The sequence below is a fragment of the Pseudophryne corroboree genome, chromosome 3 (assembly GCF_028390025.1).
Source record: "Pseudophryne corroboree isolate aPseCor3 chromosome 3, aPseCor3.hap2, whole genome shotgun sequence".
NCBI classification, from domain to species: domain Eukaryota; kingdom Metazoa; phylum Chordata; class Amphibia; order Anura; family Myobatrachidae; genus Pseudophryne; species Pseudophryne corroboree.
In genome coordinates, this window is record NC_086446.1 from 306,425,779 (window position 1) to 306,444,146 (window position 18,368).

At 40.6% G+C, this 18,368-nt stretch overlaps 1 protein-coding gene across 1 annotated transcript in view; it reads left to right on the plus strand.

The window, feature by feature from the left end:
* LOC135057252 (piezo-type mechanosensitive ion channel component 2-like) overlaps positions 1 to 18,368 on the plus strand; it is a 216,119-nt gene that overhangs the window by 81,700 nt on the left and 116,051 nt on the right. Inside the window, 14 exon segments of the mRNA XM_063963144.1 lie at positions 591 to 764; positions 891 to 932; positions 5,864 to 5,910; positions 6,945 to 7,034; positions 8,927 to 9,087; positions 9,233 to 9,409; positions 10,278 to 10,421; positions 12,514 to 12,714; positions 14,400 to 14,604; positions 14,804 to 14,905; positions 15,879 to 16,044; positions 16,841 to 17,084; positions 17,348 to 17,444; positions 17,532 to 17,694. Coding sequence (XP_063819214.1) covers positions 591 to 764; positions 891 to 932; positions 5,864 to 5,910; positions 6,945 to 7,034; positions 8,927 to 9,087; positions 9,233 to 9,409; positions 10,278 to 10,421; positions 12,514 to 12,714; positions 14,400 to 14,604; positions 14,804 to 14,905; positions 15,879 to 16,044; positions 16,841 to 17,084; positions 17,348 to 17,444; positions 17,532 to 17,694 — 2,013 coding nt within the window.

Consider the following 18,368-nt stretch of genomic DNA (forward strand, 5'->3'; position numbering starts at 1 on the left):
TCCACCTTGGATTAGCGATTAGCAATCCAACCTGAATCGGGCCCATAATTCACAATATGACGACTCTGTGAAGTAAGAGCCATGCTTCTAGATATACAGATGTGTCCTTTCTTATTGATGCTTCAGTCACGCCAAATAGCATCTCAGGTCCCGTGCGACTTGGCTGAGCTGAGCATCCTATTTGCTCCAAATGTACATCTTATAATTAAAACAGTAGTAGCAACAAAATTACATAGCTAGCACACACTGGTCCATTTGGTGTGCGACATTTGTACACCTGTGTGCGACCGAGTCTGAATCTGGCTAAAAAAACCTCCAATATGAGCAGACACTGCTTTTTCCCATGCCAGGTTCCACTGTCCTTCATTTGCGACTTTGTATATATGCATACCTAGTGGAGGCATACATTTTGTCAGACTTACCAATATTAATGCCGACGGGATGCGTTTCATGCCTTATTTGTTATTTGTATTACACAAAATGGCTGGCTCAATTTTTTAAAGAAACCTGGGTGAGACTATAGCATTTCACTTATTATAGTAGTGAGTACACAGTGACCTTTTTTTCTCTTTCTTAATATATACGGTCAGCTTGAGAGACCTGGGCTTGCAGCAGTACAGCACTGTGGAGCTGTTTGCTGGTATACTGCTCCCTTCTTCCTTCCTCCTGGCCTGTATCCTACAGCTATACTACTTCAATGAAGACTTCTTGAAGCTGACTGATCTCAACAATATCATCATTAATGAAGGAGGCGTTGATGACAGGTCTGTATGACGAAGGCGTAGATTTAAGTCATGCTGCTTAGTGGTGACTGCTACTTACTGTAAATGATTTTAAATGTATGCATTTCCAGATTATACATATCTGTATATGTTTCTTTTTCTAAACAGTAAGAAAAAAATGGAGAACCGTATCCAAATTCTGGCCGACATGTGAGTAAAAACTTACAAGATGCATATTTGTGTATCACAAGGAATAACTTTTCTTTAGTGTAGATAATAAGGATATTAGAGCTCACTTCAGAGTTTGTTTCACTGTTTAAAAACACCCTAGTGTCTGGCCTTTATAATATGCCAGTAGCTACTGGTCCATCTGAGCAGACACTAATATGTGTAGTAAGAATTAAACAAGAAAATGTAAATAATAATGAAACAAGTGATATTGATGACTTTTTATTCAAAAGGAGTGTAGTTACTGGGTTGGGTTCGGGATCCCGGCGGTTGGGATACCGGCTGTCAAAATACTGACAGCGGCATCATCTGTGTTTAAAATACCGACATAGACTAATTAACAAAGGTAACCCTGATCCCAAACCCTAACCCACCTTACCTGCAGCCTAAACCTAACCCTTCACCCCCCACAGCCTAGCCCTAACCCTCCCAGGTGGTGCCTACCCCTAACCTTTCCTCCCCACAGCCTAAACTTTTATCCTCCCTCCCCCGCAGCCTAACCCTAATCCTCCGCAGGGGTGCCTACCTCTACCCCCCCCCCACACACACACTTCTCGCAGCCTAGCCCCAACCCTCCCCTAGCAGCTTAACCCTACCCCTCCCCTCCGCAGCCTAAATCTAACCAAGACCACACCACCCCCCCGAGGCTGACCTATCTGTTGGCCTGGGAAATCATTATTCGGTGTCCCGACCGTCGGGATCCCAGCACTGGGATAGTGATAAATGTCAGCATGCTGGCACTGGCATTCTTAGTAGTGTTGGTATTCCGGTGTTGGTATTTTGGCTTCCAGGATCCCGACCGCTGGAATCCTGACTGGTTCCCTTCAATATCATGGATAAAGAATACTAAAGAACATGTTACGGTGCATCTGGAAAGTATTCAGCGTTTTTGAGATTTTTGCAAATTTATTAAAAATAAAAAGCGAAGAAATCACATGTACATAAGTATTCACAGCCTTTGCTCAATACTTTGTTGATTCACCTTTGGCAGCAATTACAGCCTCAAGTCTTTTTGAATATGATGCCACAAGCTTGGAACACCTATCTTTGGGCAGTTTCGCCCATTCCTCTTTGCAGCACCTCTCAAGCTCCATCAGGTTGGATGGGAGGCATCGGTGCACAGCCATTTTCAGATCTCTCCAGAGATGTTCAATCGGATTCAAGTTTGGGCTCTGGCTGGGCCATTCAAGGACATTCAAAGAGTTGTCCTGTAGCCACTCCTTTGATATCTTGGCTGTGTGCTGAGGGTCATTGTCCTGCTCAACGTCTGAGGTCAAGAGCACTCTGGAGCAGGTTTTCATCCAGGATGTTTCTGTACATTGCTGCATTCATCTTTCCCTCTATCCTGACTAGTCTCCCAGTTCCTGCCACTGAAAAACATCCCCACAGCATGATGCTGCCACCACTATGCATCAATGTAGGGATGGTATTGGCCTGGTGATGTGCGGTGTCTGGTTTCCCCCAATCATGATGCCTGGCATTCACGCCAAAGAGTTCAATCTTTGTCTCATCAGACCATAGAATTTTGTTTCTCATGGTCTGAGAGGCCTTCAGGTGCATTTTGGCAAACAGAAAGAGTCTGTAATGTTGACGCACTAACTAGAAATACAGTTTTTTAAAAGATAACCTTTATTAGATATTCATTAAAAATAAAAGTAATTATGATTGATCCAGACTGCAGTGAAACGTAGAGGTTAAAATCGACAAAGACTAACATATATGTGAAGTTAAGAAAATGAACAAATGTGAATAAAGATTTAAAAAGCGTGCCCACGTGTCCCCCCCCCCCCCCCCCCCCCGTTTTTTGTGTGGAATCTCCTTAAGATTGATATATAAGCCTAAATATTGCCAGTAGTCAATACTTAATTTATAATGTTTCCAATAGCTCAATCTTATATCTCACTGAATCTTATATATACCTTTACTCTCAATGATAATTACCTCGTGGGAATGATCACATATACAGAGGTTGAGAGTTTAGGTAACTATAGGGCTATTGATTAAATACTAGATTTTCCTCTTGATCACTCCATAATCCCTATATTAACATTCATGAATCATACCCTACCACCACATAAATCTCTATATATCAGGAATATTTCAGAGTTATTACCCTAAAAATAACTCTGAAATATTTTTAGGGTAATAACTCTGAAATATTCCTGATATATAGAGATTTATGTGGTGGTAGGGTATGATTCATGAATGTTAATATAGGGATTATGGAGTGATCAAGAGGAAAATCTAGTATTTAATCAATAGCCCTATAGTTACCTAAACTCTCAACCTCTGTATATGTGATCATTCCCACGAGGTAATTATCATTGAGAGTAAAGGTATATATAAGATTCAGTGAGATATAAGATTGAGCTATTGGAAACATTATAAATTAAGTATTGATTACTGGCAATATTTAGGCTTATATATCAATCTTGAGGAGATTGCACACAAAAAACGGGGGGGGGGGGGAGGGGGACACACATGTGGGCACGCATTTTAAATCTTTATTCACATTTGTTCATTTTCTTCACCTCACATATATGTTAGTCTTTGTCGATTTTTAACCTCTACGTTTCACTGCAGTCTGGATCAATCATAATTACTTTTATTTTTAATGAATATCTAATAAAGGTTATCTTTAAAAAAAATGTATTTCTAGTTAGTGCGTCAACATTACAGACTCTTTCAGTTTCTTCTTTCCTCCAAATTTGAATTTATGTATACTGTAGTTGACAGCACCCCCTGAATGTACCGAATATTATGCATTATATGAAAATAGGCGCCTTCTATTAGTGTATGTGTGGTGACGAACCTCACACAACCACGATATCTCTATATCGTTGAGTGTGCAGATACCAAGTTCTTGCATTTTGGCAAACTCCAGACGGGCTGCCATGTGCTTTTTACTAAGGAGTGGCTACCGTCTGGCCACTCTACCATACAGGCCTGATTGGTGGATTGCTGCAGAAATGGTTGTTCTTCTGGAAGGTTCTCCTCTCTCCACAAAGGAATTCTGTAGCTCTGACAGAGTGACCATCGGGTTCTTGGTCAACTCCCTGACTAGAGCCCTTCTCCCCTGATTGCTCAGTTTAGACCAGTGGTAGCCAACCCTGGTCCTCGAGAGCTACCAACAGTTCAAGTTTTCCAGCTCACCTGGCAGGTGCACATGTGCAGTTATTACTAACGGTCACATTTTAAAAGATCCACAGGTGGACTCTGTGAGGAGACTTGGAAAACGTGCACTGTTGGTAGCTCTCGAGGACCAGGGTTGGCTACCCCTGGTTTAGTCGGACGGCCAACTCTAGGAAGAGTCCTGGTGGTTCCGAACTTCTTTCATTACGGATGATGGAAGCCACTGTGCTCATTGGGACCTTCAAAGCAGCAGATATTTTTCTGTACCCTTCCCCAGATTTGTGCCTCTAGACAATCCTGTCTTGGAGGTCTACAGAAAATTCCTTTGACTTCATGCTTGGTTTGTGTTCAGACATGCACTGTTAAGTGTGGGAACTTATATAGCTAGGTGTGTGCCTTTACAAATCAAGTCCAATCAACTGAGTTTACCACAGGTAGACTCAAATTAAGCTGTAGGAACATCTCAAGGATGATCAGTGGAAACAGGATGCACCTGAGCTCAATTTTGAGCTTCATGGCAAAGGCTGTGAATACTTATGTACATGTGATTTCTTAGTTTTTATTTTTAATAAATTGTAAAAATCTCAAAAACACTTTTTTCACGTTGTCATTATGGGGTATAGGGGGTAATTGTGAGTTGATCGCAGCATCAAATTTGTTAGCGGTTGGGCAAAACCATGTGCACTGCAGGGGGGGCAGATATAACATTTGCAGAGAGAGTTAGATTTGGGTGGGTTATTTTGTTTCTGTGCAGGGTAAATACTGGCTGCTTTATTTTTACACAGCAATTTAGAGTTCAGTTTGAACACACCCCACCCAAATCTAACTCTCTCTGCAAATGTTATATCTGCCCCACCTGCAGTGCAAATGGTTTTGCCCAACTGCTAACAAATTTGATGCTGCGATCAACTCCGAATTACCCCCATTGTTTGTAGAATTTTGAGGGGGAAAATAAATTTATTCCAGTTTGGAATAAGGCTGTAACATAACAAAATGTGGAAAAAGTGAAGCACTGTGAATACTTTCCAGATGCACTGTATATATAAGTGGAGCAAATAAATACATCGGTGGGCAGATGTACTAAATTTTAGAGAGTTATAAAGTGGAGAGAGTTATAGTATCAACCTGTCGTTTTTCAAACACAACCTTTAACATGGCAGACAGGAGCTGTTTGGCTGGTACTTTATCTCTCTCCATTTTATCATTCTCTCTAAGGCTTAGTACATCTGCCCCTCTGTCTATATAGGCACAGGTCAAGTAAGCCCAATTATATATACAACTTTAGTTTAAGGTTAAAGTTACTCATAGAGGGCCTGATTTTGAGTAGCATGTAGTGTGGTGGTAATTCCAATTGGAAGTTCTATCCGAATATCCACCCGTATACTGAGTCATACTTATCAATGCAATTGCACCGCCTACTGCCCTATGACCTGTAGAGCAGCCGCCATCTGTAGTAAGGCACTTACATCTACCCCCTGCTTAGTGCAGCAGATGCAACTGAGAAAGGCATGCAAAATCATTATGCACAAGTCAGATTAGGTTACAACTCTTACGGGATCAGTAACGCCTATTCTGCGATCAGCGAGAAGAGACTTGGATGCATGTTACTCAGAATCGCTCGTATGTGCTTTAAGTTGCATATGTTGAATGCAGCATATACACAGTTAACTAAACAATTGTGAGATGCAGCAAAATACAGACTTTTCTTTATTTAAACATTTACATCTTCTTATTGTGGATAAAGTGCATGGTAGAAATCACAGATTATTTTCCCTTTGCAGGATAAAAGACAACCTTGGCAACCTGCACAAGACGTAAGGAACAGCCTGTTTCTCATCTATTGAAACTCAACACGTGAACAAAGTGCTTATATTTCATGGCTCACAGTAGTGCTATGCTAGTGCTACACAAGTGTTTTATAGAGATGCGGTCAAGATCCCGCCGGACGGGATCCCGGCGGTCGGAATCCCGACACCGGGATCCCGACTGGCACAATCCCAACATATTCTCCCTCTGTGGATGTCCACGACACCCATAGAGGGAGAATAAATTAGTGTGCAGCGTGGCGAGCGCAGCGAGCCCGCAAAGGGCTGTGTTGCGCTTGCCCCCCTGTCGGGATTGTGCCGGTCAGGATCCTGGTGTCGGTATTCCGACCGCCGGGATCTCGTCCGGCGGGATCTAGTACTGATCCCGTTTTATGGGGTAGGCAGTATATACACTTCAGATACCTGTCTGCGGGATAGATCCTACTTGTATTCTTTCTACCATATTTAAATAATTGTCTACCAACATTTCTATAAGTTTTAAAATGATTGATCCAGGGCAAGGAAAAGAACAACCATATAATCATCTGCCAATGTAAACTAACAGGGGAAAATACAATTCTTCCTGACTCAATACATCACACTCAAATTAATTACTGGATTAGTCTTTTCAGTGTATTAATATGTTCCTAATACAAATGATACTATTAAAATAACTAATCTCACAGTTATATCTGTAGTGGTAATGTTCTACAGTTATCTGTAGTGATATTGTTCCTCCGGGTGCAGTGGATGACCACTTGTCACAGGTACAATCCAAAGAGGTTGTCAGACAAATTTTCATATAGCCCAAGAATATATTTGTACACATTAGGTCTAAATCACATTTTCCACTCCAATTTGTTAAGAGTATATTATGTCTTTTTAAATAATACGTTACCTCAAAGTACCACAAAAGGCAGGGAGTGGGAATATCCACAGCTATCTTCTCTCTTGAGCAGAAAAATAACTTACTGTGATAAGTGATAAAGATATTAGAAATCAGTATTTCATACCTCGCATAAAATATGATCTGTGCATGTGTTGTGCAGGCTGGAAGCTGAGAAAAGGAACAGTTCAAGTACATTGGAAAGAATTGATAACATTGCTGCTGATGGAGATATGATACAGGACAGTAATCCATCTGATGGTAAAACACAAAAACCTCCTGGACAGTATATATATATTTATTTTCTGACATTATGAAAATGGATTCATAAAAAAGTGGTGATGCCTATAGCAATTATTTTTTATGCTGGCTAAGGGCAACAAATCCTTGTTTCTTAAGCATTGATTGGGGGACAATGGAACCATGGGATAAAGAGGTGCACTTCTCTTTATTGTGTTAAAGTAATATTTTATTGTCATTTATTTATTTATTTCACTTGGTTAAGTGTCACCTGCCATTGCTGTTTCAACAACTGACATGAGGGCATGATAAGACGGAGATACTGCACCTGCCATAGAGTTGGTGCAAGTGCCGATGTTGATGGTGCACCAATGATGCACTGTCTAGAACCACCGGAGGTTCTACAAGGACCAGGTGCTAAAAACGAGCGTCTCAGGGCTTGCACATTCCGGTGCATGTTGGTACACAAGGGAAATGCTGAAGCTAGCCTTTGCATATTATCACAGATGCGAATCTGGCACCAGGTACTAGAGCGGACAGAGCAGCATCCATTTCTGAGTCAGGCCCACTGTTTGCTATGAAAGGGGACAACGAGGTGTTGGAAAGCAACTCCTACTGTCACCTCCCATTCTTTCTGGTATCAGACATGCATAGTGTACAATTAGCATAATTTCTCATTTATTTAATTGGAGTTTGGTCTCTGATGTAGCTCACTTTCCTCCTAGCATTTGTATTCTACGCCTATGCACTTTAATTTCACTATTTCTGTAATGTCAGCAAAAAAGTCAGCAGAGCCTCTTCTGCTGGGGAGACTTCAGTGACATGTTCAAGCTCTGATATCAAATTACCTAGTGGACGGTTGGGTAAGACACTCTATGTGTTACGTGAAGCTGAGGCCTGACTGCTATGTTTGCCTGCAGGTGAAATACTTTGGACTAAATAAGTGGTTCTCAAACTGTGTGCCGTGGCTCCCTGGGGTGCATCAGGACACTTGCAGGGGTGCCTTGGACAGGTGGTCCAGGACCACTTCAAATTATTTATGGTCAATGTAATAAGCAAAACTAGTGCTGGTGGCTGCCAGTCATAACATATGTGAACAAACAGAAGAAAATCTTGTCCCTCACCACACAACTGACCCTAAGGATCAGGTATCTGCAAGCCACCAGCCACCAAACCTTAAGAGAAACAATCTGCCATCTGGGATTTCTCTGCACAAGAGAGATTTGGCTGTGACCAACCTGAATGATCGCTAGATGGATTACCTATTCGGTGCATATATATATATATATATATATATATATATATATATATATATATACAAGTATCCAAAGTAAGCAGAACAAGTCTGTCTACAAAAACGGCACTCCAGGTATTTTTGCAAAAGAATATATTTTCAACAGGAGGTAATGCGAGAACATGTATTGAATACATACAATGCAGCTCATGAAACTTGGTATTTCTCTAACAGTCAACATTTCTGGGTTATGCATATGCTTAGCTGTTCTTTCATTTGAGGTTGCTATGCTAAGCTTTTTACTTGCTCTAACTCCTTTGTACTGATGACGGGGTCCAGCATGACCCAGAAACGTTGACTGTTAGAGGAACAGACTGGGGAGCAATGGCCTATGACCACATTGCTTAAATAATATTACACCGAGAGCCCAGCACTCACCTTAATAAGTTCATTCACCTCAATACATCAGAACAGAAATAAATGATGTATTCTATAGCTGCACTATATACCCTGGTGAGTGGTCTATATGCTGCAGATGAGTTGTTGTCCCATGGAAAGCATATATGTGCCTTATGAGAAACTTATGAGAAAGCAGCCTAAATGGAACTGAACCCCTTGGATTTCATACTGTAGGCAAATCAGTAATATTTGGAGAATAACAAATCTCAACCTTTTCCAGATAGCACCAACCCATGGCTTCTTGTGATTGACAAGTTAATGTCTCTGCTGCTGATTCTGCTGCATTTTATCCATGATGTCCAAGTACTGCTGTGGAGGCTACTGGAACTGCACATCAACAAGATTGTGTCCACTATGGTCATTTATATCGCAGTTAGAGAGGTATTAAGCATTATCTTATAAAAAATATCAACAGCTACACCACCAGTGGTATTATAAGATAACAACAAATGTCATATCTGGTGCATTGTGTCTTCCCACGGTTTTATTAGTCTGACTTTTCTCAGACTGCCTTTTGTGTCCACAGGTCTCCCTTATGAACTGCCTCTTCTTCATGCCCTGGGTGTTTGCTTTGCCGTACTCAAACATCCGTCCCTATGCTTCAAATATTTCTACCGTGTGGTCCTGTGTTATGGTCATTTGCAAAATGATGTATCAGCTGAAGTTTGTGAAACCGCTGGAGTTTTCATCCAACTGCACTGAAGTGAGTGTTTCTCTGTCATCTTTTCATATAGAATAGTAGAATTTTTTTTTTTTTTTTAATTCAGTTTGGTTGAACTAGGGGATATAAAGGAGGTGGGCCAGGGTAGGAAATAAAATGGATTCTCGAGGTATGTTATGTGCATACATTATGTTGTATAAGATGCTATTTAAACTTTAAACCCTGTCATTTGTAGGACTTAAAATCTAATTTTTTTCAAACACAGTTGTAAAAATATTGAAATAAACATTGGTAGTATGATTTGTCTGTAATGTGGTAGAATGAAGCTAGGTGGCAGTGATGAGCCACTGAATCTGTGCAGTTACGGTGAGATCTGCCCAAAACAGGTTTAAGAAGGGGTGTGACCACACTAATCTGCTGTCCAGAGGATACAGCCCAGGTGGGGCTGCACAGCCAAGTCAAGCCAGTAGAGGCCAAGGGGCCTGTGGCCACACCTACAAGAATCAGGCAGGACTGAGACTTTGGAGTCTATGTATTAAGCCTTGGAGAGAGATAAAGTGGATGGAGATAAAGTACCAGCAAACCAGCTCCTAACAGTCATGTTTCATGGACCCCTGTGTGTGTAGTTGTGCACAGACTAGCTGCCTTGGCAGAGAGGGCTGAGGAATTGAGGTAGTGTCCTGATTGGGGGATAGGATGTTTCTGATTTTCTGTTCTTTATGCTAGTAACATTAAAGCATTGTTTATTTCTGAAAATCCAGAGAAGCAGTATGGTAATGGAGACCCTTATTTGAGCACCACTGAACATTTCAGAAAACGTATAAAGTCCCACTTTTCATATGTTACCTGACCAAAGTTATCATTCCGTGTCATTACACTCATCACTTTTGTCTTTTGCTCTATCACCCAGGGCTTATATCGCAATGGAAGTCTCTACAGTCCAATTGCAGATGAGTTGCTACAGAAATCTGTGCTATATGTTGCTCCTGTGGACCCTGCTTTTTGGTTTGGGGGTCTGCAAAAATGTGCAGATAGTGTTTTACCCTGCCTCCAGGTACACATAGCTCTTTATGTATGCGTGTGTATAGTATTCCATTCCTTTTATGCACTTTGCTACCTCTGTGTGTAATTAGAATTAGTATGTACCTGTCACCTGTTGAGGAATCTTATATAGTATTATATTTTTATATTAATGTCTGGGGTGCCAATTATTGAAAAGTGGACTCTTCAATAATAATATATGTATATTTTATAATATACATTTATCATATATATCTGCAAATATGTAAGTCTTACAAACTAGGTAGCTGATGCATATATGCAGTTCTCATACATATGAATTATGAAATTCTGATTCCAAAGTGAGTTTAAACATGGAATTCACAGCTCTTATCATCTGAGTCTTTATTTGCAGGCAAAATCAAATCATACAGAATGCGATATACACAGTAGTGATATATATACTAGTAATAGTTATGCTTCCTTAATTATAGAACAAACATAACACAGTTTCACAAACTTAGACAATTACTAACATAAAGTGTATACTTGCAAGTTACCATCCTAAAGATCCTTTCCTTTCTCTCCTGCACCAAGCTTCCGTCTGCATCTTCTACTTCATTTCCTGCTCTCCTTCCTCCTCCATCTCCTCCTGACTGACCTACCTACCATTGACTGAGCTCATGTATATATATACCTATAAATTAACATTTAGCTGGTATAATCTCAATGTTTTCAATGTAATAGCTTATTATAGGTTTTCCATTTACATTGCAAGGTGTCATAAAACAAACAGTGAACTGAGCTGGCTTGTCCTGCTCAAGAAGGCATGGTGTCATAAAATGTGTGGTGCCCACCCTGCCTCAAGCATTAAGAGTATTGTAAAATTCAGAATGTCTTTCATCCAAAGTTCTGTTGTATTGACAAGTTTTGCCTGAAGTGGTTTAGACCATGTTTTATCAATGGATGTGATCTCTTTTCGTAGTAGCTAATGTAATCTACTGTTTTATGACCCATGATCTGACCTATAACTGGACCATTGACCAGCTAGTTTTATAATTGCCAAAGGTATTGAAAATCTTGATTCTGATCTAAATATACACCTGTGGATTCCAGTGTCCATCTCATTATAAATGCATTCTTTGTTATACTGTGACCTCTCTAGCCTCATTTATGGCTAGAACAGTATAAACCTGTTCCCTACACAATGTCTTACACAAATACACATCTATATAAACACATATATAAACATTATTTCTTAAATCATCTAAACATTTCCTCATATGTTCAAACCTATTTCATATCTATTCCTTACTATATATAGACCTATACCATTCACTATGGTTACATCACCTATTTATAATGAATTATATTTTAATTCAGACAGTATCCATTACCCTAATATTATATTAAGTGCGAACAATTACCTATATGGCAACACACCTCCATACACTGGAGCGGTCTATACACCTAAATGACAATTGACCATTTGCTCCAAAATGACGGAACACTAACAAAAATGGTCGTTCAGACAAATTAGTTAAATCAAATGGAATTAGCCAATTTGTCTGATTGACCATTTTTGTCTGTTTTTCAGTGTTTGGAGGCAAATGGTCAATTATCATTTGCTCTTATCTATTACTAAATTTTCGTTTTAACCAGCCTGATCAGACAATAAATCTTTAGGTGTGTGGCCCTCTTAATTTATGAATCCCAATTAATTTGTGTTGGAAAACACCTGGGTGTTGTAAGAGAGCACTTCATCAGATTTAGGACCAAACTTTAAGTTTCCACCCCTTTCTCTCATTTCTATAATCTCATTTGTCTCTCTGGTTCATCTACTCCCTACTTTGCTAGAGCTGCCTTTACTCTGCCTAAGTCCTTCTCTCTGTCTGCACTCCATAAAGGTGGCTATGGTGGATTCAAACATTTGTTTCCATTGCAGAGGGGCTGTTTGGCTCTTCGTATCTGTGGTAGCCACTTTTTTGAGGTTACACCATTGTTTAGCCTATTAAGTAATCATGTACAAATGATATGACTGAGGCAACAGACATGGATACAGAGGTGACAAGTATACGTTAATACATTTTACTGTAATACTATGCTAAGTGATAAGTACATTGAGGTCTGTCTGTCCCTAACTGCAGAACCATCTGACTGTTCTGGCACTGATGGCTATTCAGGTAACAGTGTATCGGCACCAAGTCTATTACCGGGTTCACAACAAGCTCACCACCCCCATCACTGGGAGCATCTTTGACAACATCACCCGGAAAGATCTTGATGACGGACTTGTCAGCTGCTTCAAATATTTTGTCAATTATTCTTTCTACAAGTTTGGGCTGGAGGTGAGTTATTGGGTCAGAATAATTTTATACTTTTTATGATTCTCAATTTGTTTTCCCTTTGATATGCATGAGATAGATTGTTAAACATATCATACCACATGTCAACATATGCGGCGCCGTGCAGTGTAATGCAGGACAGAACGAGAGATCATTCTGTCCTTCATTACATCATTTTGATGTGTACCGCGGATACGATATGTCAGACTATTGGCCCCCATATCATCCAGGTATTCATCTCTACAGTGTGTACCCAGCTTTACAGTCCTCCATTGGCTCCGCCTCCGTTGGATCTAAATACTGTTTTGTCGGGTTTAAAGCTTTCACCATTTGAGCCCTTACTGTCTGACTTAGACTTCTTTATTGGGAAAAAATCCTTTCTTTGAGCAATGTCCTTTGCAGGTTTTCTGAACTGGGAGATATTTCTTGCAAACCCCTGTATTGTTTTTCATGGCAGACCAGTTCTGCATACAAGCCTTCTTTCCAACCAAAGGTTGTACAGTAGCTACTGTACATTCTAATTAAACCAGAACATTGAAGTTACAAAATTATCTCCAAAAGGGTCTCCTAAACAGGAGTCTGTTCTTCTGGATGTGGTCAGTGCTAAAGATTTATTTATCTAGAATTGCTGACATCCATAAGACAGATAAAACTGTTTTTCTATATGAGGGGTTGGCTAGCAACCCAACAGACTATAGCCATATGGACTATTTTGGTAATTCATTGATCTTATATCAGTGCAGTCATTGCTGTTCCAGATAATAGGAAAGCAAACCCCAGCAAATTAGTGAGTGCTTCCTGGACGGTGCAGCCTAGGGTTTCTGTGGAACAGCTGTTTTCTGGCCATTAGTCCACACTTTCACAAAGTCATATGAGTTATATCATTTTGCACCAAGGATGCCTCTTTTAGAGCTAATATTTAACAGTCTGTTATTTCAGAATGCTTCCACCCATAGTGCTGTGGCTTCCACCCATTATACCAGTGTTCCCCAGTGAATGTCAGAGAAATCTGCCTTTTTATACCTATGTTAAATCCTATTTTCGTTGTCCACTGGACACCCACTATTACACTCTGGTGGTATTCTCGTTGACATGTTTTTTTTAATTAAGAATTTTACATATCACAATTTTTATGTTCCTTCTATGGTTTCTCTCTCCTTGGACTCTGTTATTCTATTAATTGATGGAGGTCTCTGGCTAGATGATATAGATCTACAGTAAAAAGATAGACCGTTAATAGGTCGACCCCAAATGGTCTAAATGCAAAAGGTTGACAGATAAAAGGTAGACAGTGCTAAAGGTTGACATGACAATGGTCGACACACATATGGTTGACACAAGTTTTTTTCCCATTTTTTTTTTACTTTTTCCTAATTTATCATCCATGTGGACTACGACTGGGAACAGTAACCTGCCCGAAGTGTGGTGAGTGAAGTGAGCCCGCAAGGGTGCACATTTCCACTAATTTGGCTCAGACATGGTGAAACATACAAAATGACCAAACCCACCCACCCAAAAAAAAAACTTGTGTCACCCATTTTCACATAGACCTTTTGACCCTGTCGACCTTTTGTACCTGTTACAAAATTTAAAAATGTACTATTCAAATTACTTTTTTAATCTCCTATAAACATTGATAGGATGTAGATGCATAGACAAAGTTGTGAAATAAACTCTCCTTCTTTCAGATTTGTTATGTCATCGCAGTAAATGTTATTGGGCAGCGGATGGATTTTTATGCAGCGCTGCATGCTGGATGGTTGCTTTACTTACTATATTTACGTCGCAGAAAAACCATTGCTGAGGTCTGGCCTATCTATTGCTGCTTTACAGCCAGTATTATGACTTTCCAGTACCTACTCTGTATTGGCATTCCTCCAGCATTCTGCACAGGTAAATACTACAGTACAGCTTGCTCTCTGTGTAATCAAACACTGCAATGCAGCTGATGCACGGTATAAATATTCACTACAATGCAGCTGCAACTCTGTGTAATAATGATTCACTACAACACTGCTGACACACATTTACACATGTGACCACCCTAACACAGTACGTTCCAGTAATGATATATAACACTTTTCTGGTACAGATTATCCATGGAGAACATTGCAACTGAAACCCAATTCCAACCTTATCAAGTGGCTCTATCTTCCAGACTTTGCCAAAAGCCCTGATCCAGGATTTCTGCTGTGTATGTAAATTAATAGAGTACAGCAAAGGATCTCTCTCTCTCTCTCTCTCTCTCTCTCAATCTCTTTCTCTCTCTTTATAACAGATATTTTCCCTTATTGGAATACGTGCAAAAGAGATAAGGGCCGTATTCACGGCCTGATTTGGGGAGAGATGTGTGCTGAGCGAACCTGTGCTAAGCGTGCGGGATGGACGGATGGATGGACGGGGGGGAGGTTGAGTGCTCATTTCATCCAGCGGGGCCAATTTCACCGACTAGGCCAATCAAGCACCAGCGATAGCGATGCACAGTGCCGCGCATCGCTGTCGCTGTGGGGGAACACACGGAGAGATCACTGCTTAAAATCTAAGCAATCTAGTCAGATTGCTTAGATTTTAAGCAGCGATCGCTCCGTGAGTACCCCCCTTTAAGGCCAGTACTGACGGGAGAGATGTGTGCGGAGCGATCTTAACACAGACCGCTCAGCACACATCTCTCCCCCCGATCAGCACAGCTGTGCTGAGCAAGGTGGGGTGATGATGGGGGGCCGCTCACTTCACACAGCGCTGAAGTGAGCGACCCGCTAGATTGAGCCTGCATGCAGACTCAATCTAGCACTGGCGATAGCGATGCGCGGGGCCGCGCATCACTATCGCTGGGGGGCATACACACAAAGGATCCGTGCTTAAAATCTAAGCATCTAGTCAGATTGCTTAGATTTTAAACACGGATCTCTCTGCGTGTACCCCCCTTTATACAGTGTTGTCTAGTCTTCATTATGTGCCCAGTATAGTTTCTCCCTCAGTTACCTTAATGGTGTTTTATTACAGATTTTTCATGTTTCTTCTTGATAGTAATGGTACTCGTTATTCCTAGTTCCCCTGTAGTGATGCTGTTGATCTAAACACACTGGCAGATTATCCATGTGTCATTAATGTTAAGCATGCTACTTTGGTAGAATATTACAGTCACATCCTTTCCAATTTGTGTACAGACGACACGCTGCTGCTGCTCTCTGCGTCTCTGCAGTGGCAGGTGTTTGAGGATGAGAACTTGGCTTGTGTCCGTTTGTTGGCTGGTGATAACATTGAGATAAGCAAAGACTTGGATCCAGGAGACTTGAGCCAGTATAGTCCTGTACCCAACTTTATCCACTGCAAGTGAGTACTACTACTGACCAGCATAATATAGAAGTTAAATCAGTGGTTTCCCAAACACGGTCCTCAAAGCACCCCAATAGTCCAGGTTTTGAGGATATCCCTGCTTGTGCACAGATGGTGTCATCAAACTGACTGAGGTACTAATTAAGTCACCTGTGCCTAAGCATGAATATCCTTAACCTGAACTGTTGGGGTGCCTTGAGGACCGCATTTGGGAACCACTGTGTTAAATGATGACCCTACACTTAGTGTAGCCTTTGTTGATAAAGTGTGTTCCCAGCTACCCAATGCCATATCATAAAACTGACTTTCAATGATGCTATCTGTATCTGCACTGGAAGACAAACATGATTCATAATGTGCCAGCTCTCTGCTTCAGTTAAATGAAGTTCCTGACACATGATTAATGATGACTCTACTAACGGTGGTTGGCGCTGTCTTTCAAATACCTTATGGTAAGGGGCCATTGCTCCAACTTTCTATGTACAGAAAACATGTGCTTTGTGTGCAGTCCCTATGCCAATGTGTTGGACATGTCAGAACGTGGACATAGGTTGTGCAGATAACCTTCTTATTGTAGGTGTTTTTGTATACTGGATAACACATTTTTCTAGTATTGTAGTTATTTTGTCAATATCCAATGCTGAGAATTTGAGTATTTCGAAATACGGTTTTTATTTTCAGTTTATTTTATAGTCCGTAAAACATGGCCCTGCATTTATGTTATGTTCATTCATTTTGCAAAGACTGAAAGATTGCTAACCTTAGTCACATATTGTTGCTCCACTTCATGCAGGTCCTACCTGGACATGGTTAAAGTGGTGATTTTCAGCTTCCATTTCTGGTTTGTGTTGTGTTTGATCTTCATCACTGGAACGACCCGCATAAACATACTGTGTATGGGATACCTGATGGCCTGTTTCCATTTCATGCTGTTCGGAGGCAGTCTGATTTTGAAGCCAGTCCGCCATATTCTAAAGCTCTGGGACTATCTCATAACCTATACAGCCTTTGTCATCACCATGAAAAACCTTCTCTCGGTATGTGTGGTTAATCGTCTTTCTTGGGTTTTTCTACAGCTAGGTAACATAACAATTAAAAAAAAACAATGTTGATGATCCTTTTTTTATCTACTGTAGATCAGTTTTCCTGAACATTTATGTGTTCTTCTAAATATGTTGGCTGTGCCCAGACTTTTTTTTTTGGTTGTACTGTAGAGGGCAACATAGAAAAAAAATGCTAAGCTTCAATTCAGTTAATAACAGCAAAAATATTATCCATATTTTTTTTTTTATTCAATCAGATCGGGGCATGTGCCTACCTTGATAAGCTGATGAAGAATAACTGCTGGCTCATCCAGACATTTAGCATGTATTGTACAATCAAGGGATATGACCTATGTAAGTATCTCCTGGTTGTCTAAAAATGCTGACTGTTTTTATTGTGTGTGCATGACTTCAAGGTCTGATTTTGCCATCTCTCTGCAGCTGTCCTTTCTGATGATACATGCGAGCTGCCTGAAAATGAAGCAGGGATTGTATGGGATGCAATCTGCTTTACTTTCCTTTTGATCCAGCGTCGTGTATTCTCCAGCTATTACTTTCTTTACGTTGTGGCAGACTTGAAAGCCTCTAAACTCTTGGCTTCAAGGTATCTTATTTTTTACTTATAGCATTTATTGATATAGATATTGTGTACTTTACTTTCACATGGCATTTATAGATATAGAAATTGTGCACACCACTTTTGTAGACATCAACTGTCCAGCCATGTGATTTTTCTTCAAATTTCCACCCATTTTCACAAGTGCCATTTTTACTAAAAAGCTTACGTTGACTTAGAGATATTTTCAAGAGACACAGATGATGCATGATGACTGTTTCATTGGTCAGTCTGAAAGACCAGTACTGCAAAATTAACTACTCTGGGGTAAACGCAGGTTTCCATATGTTTCATTTTAGTAGGGCCAGCCCACCTGGGGTGCATATTCTTTTTTTCCAGATGTGGGCAGCATTCCACAATCCAAGTTACCAACCTTGCGGAGCATGGGGCAAATCAGAGAGTCTGTGGGCAGAAGAACCTATCATTGGCCCTGGACATGCGCTCGCCACAGGTTCTATTCCCACTATATGGGTGTCGTGGACACTCACGAGTGGGACTAGTCCTCGGCCCCCTGCCGGCATTCTGGTGGCCGGTATCCCGGTGTTGGCATACTGACCGCCAAGATCCCGATCGCCGGGATGGTGACTACATCCCCTGGACCTATATTTAAACATTGGATAGGATGTGTAACATAGTATTAATAATGAATACTACAGATAGAC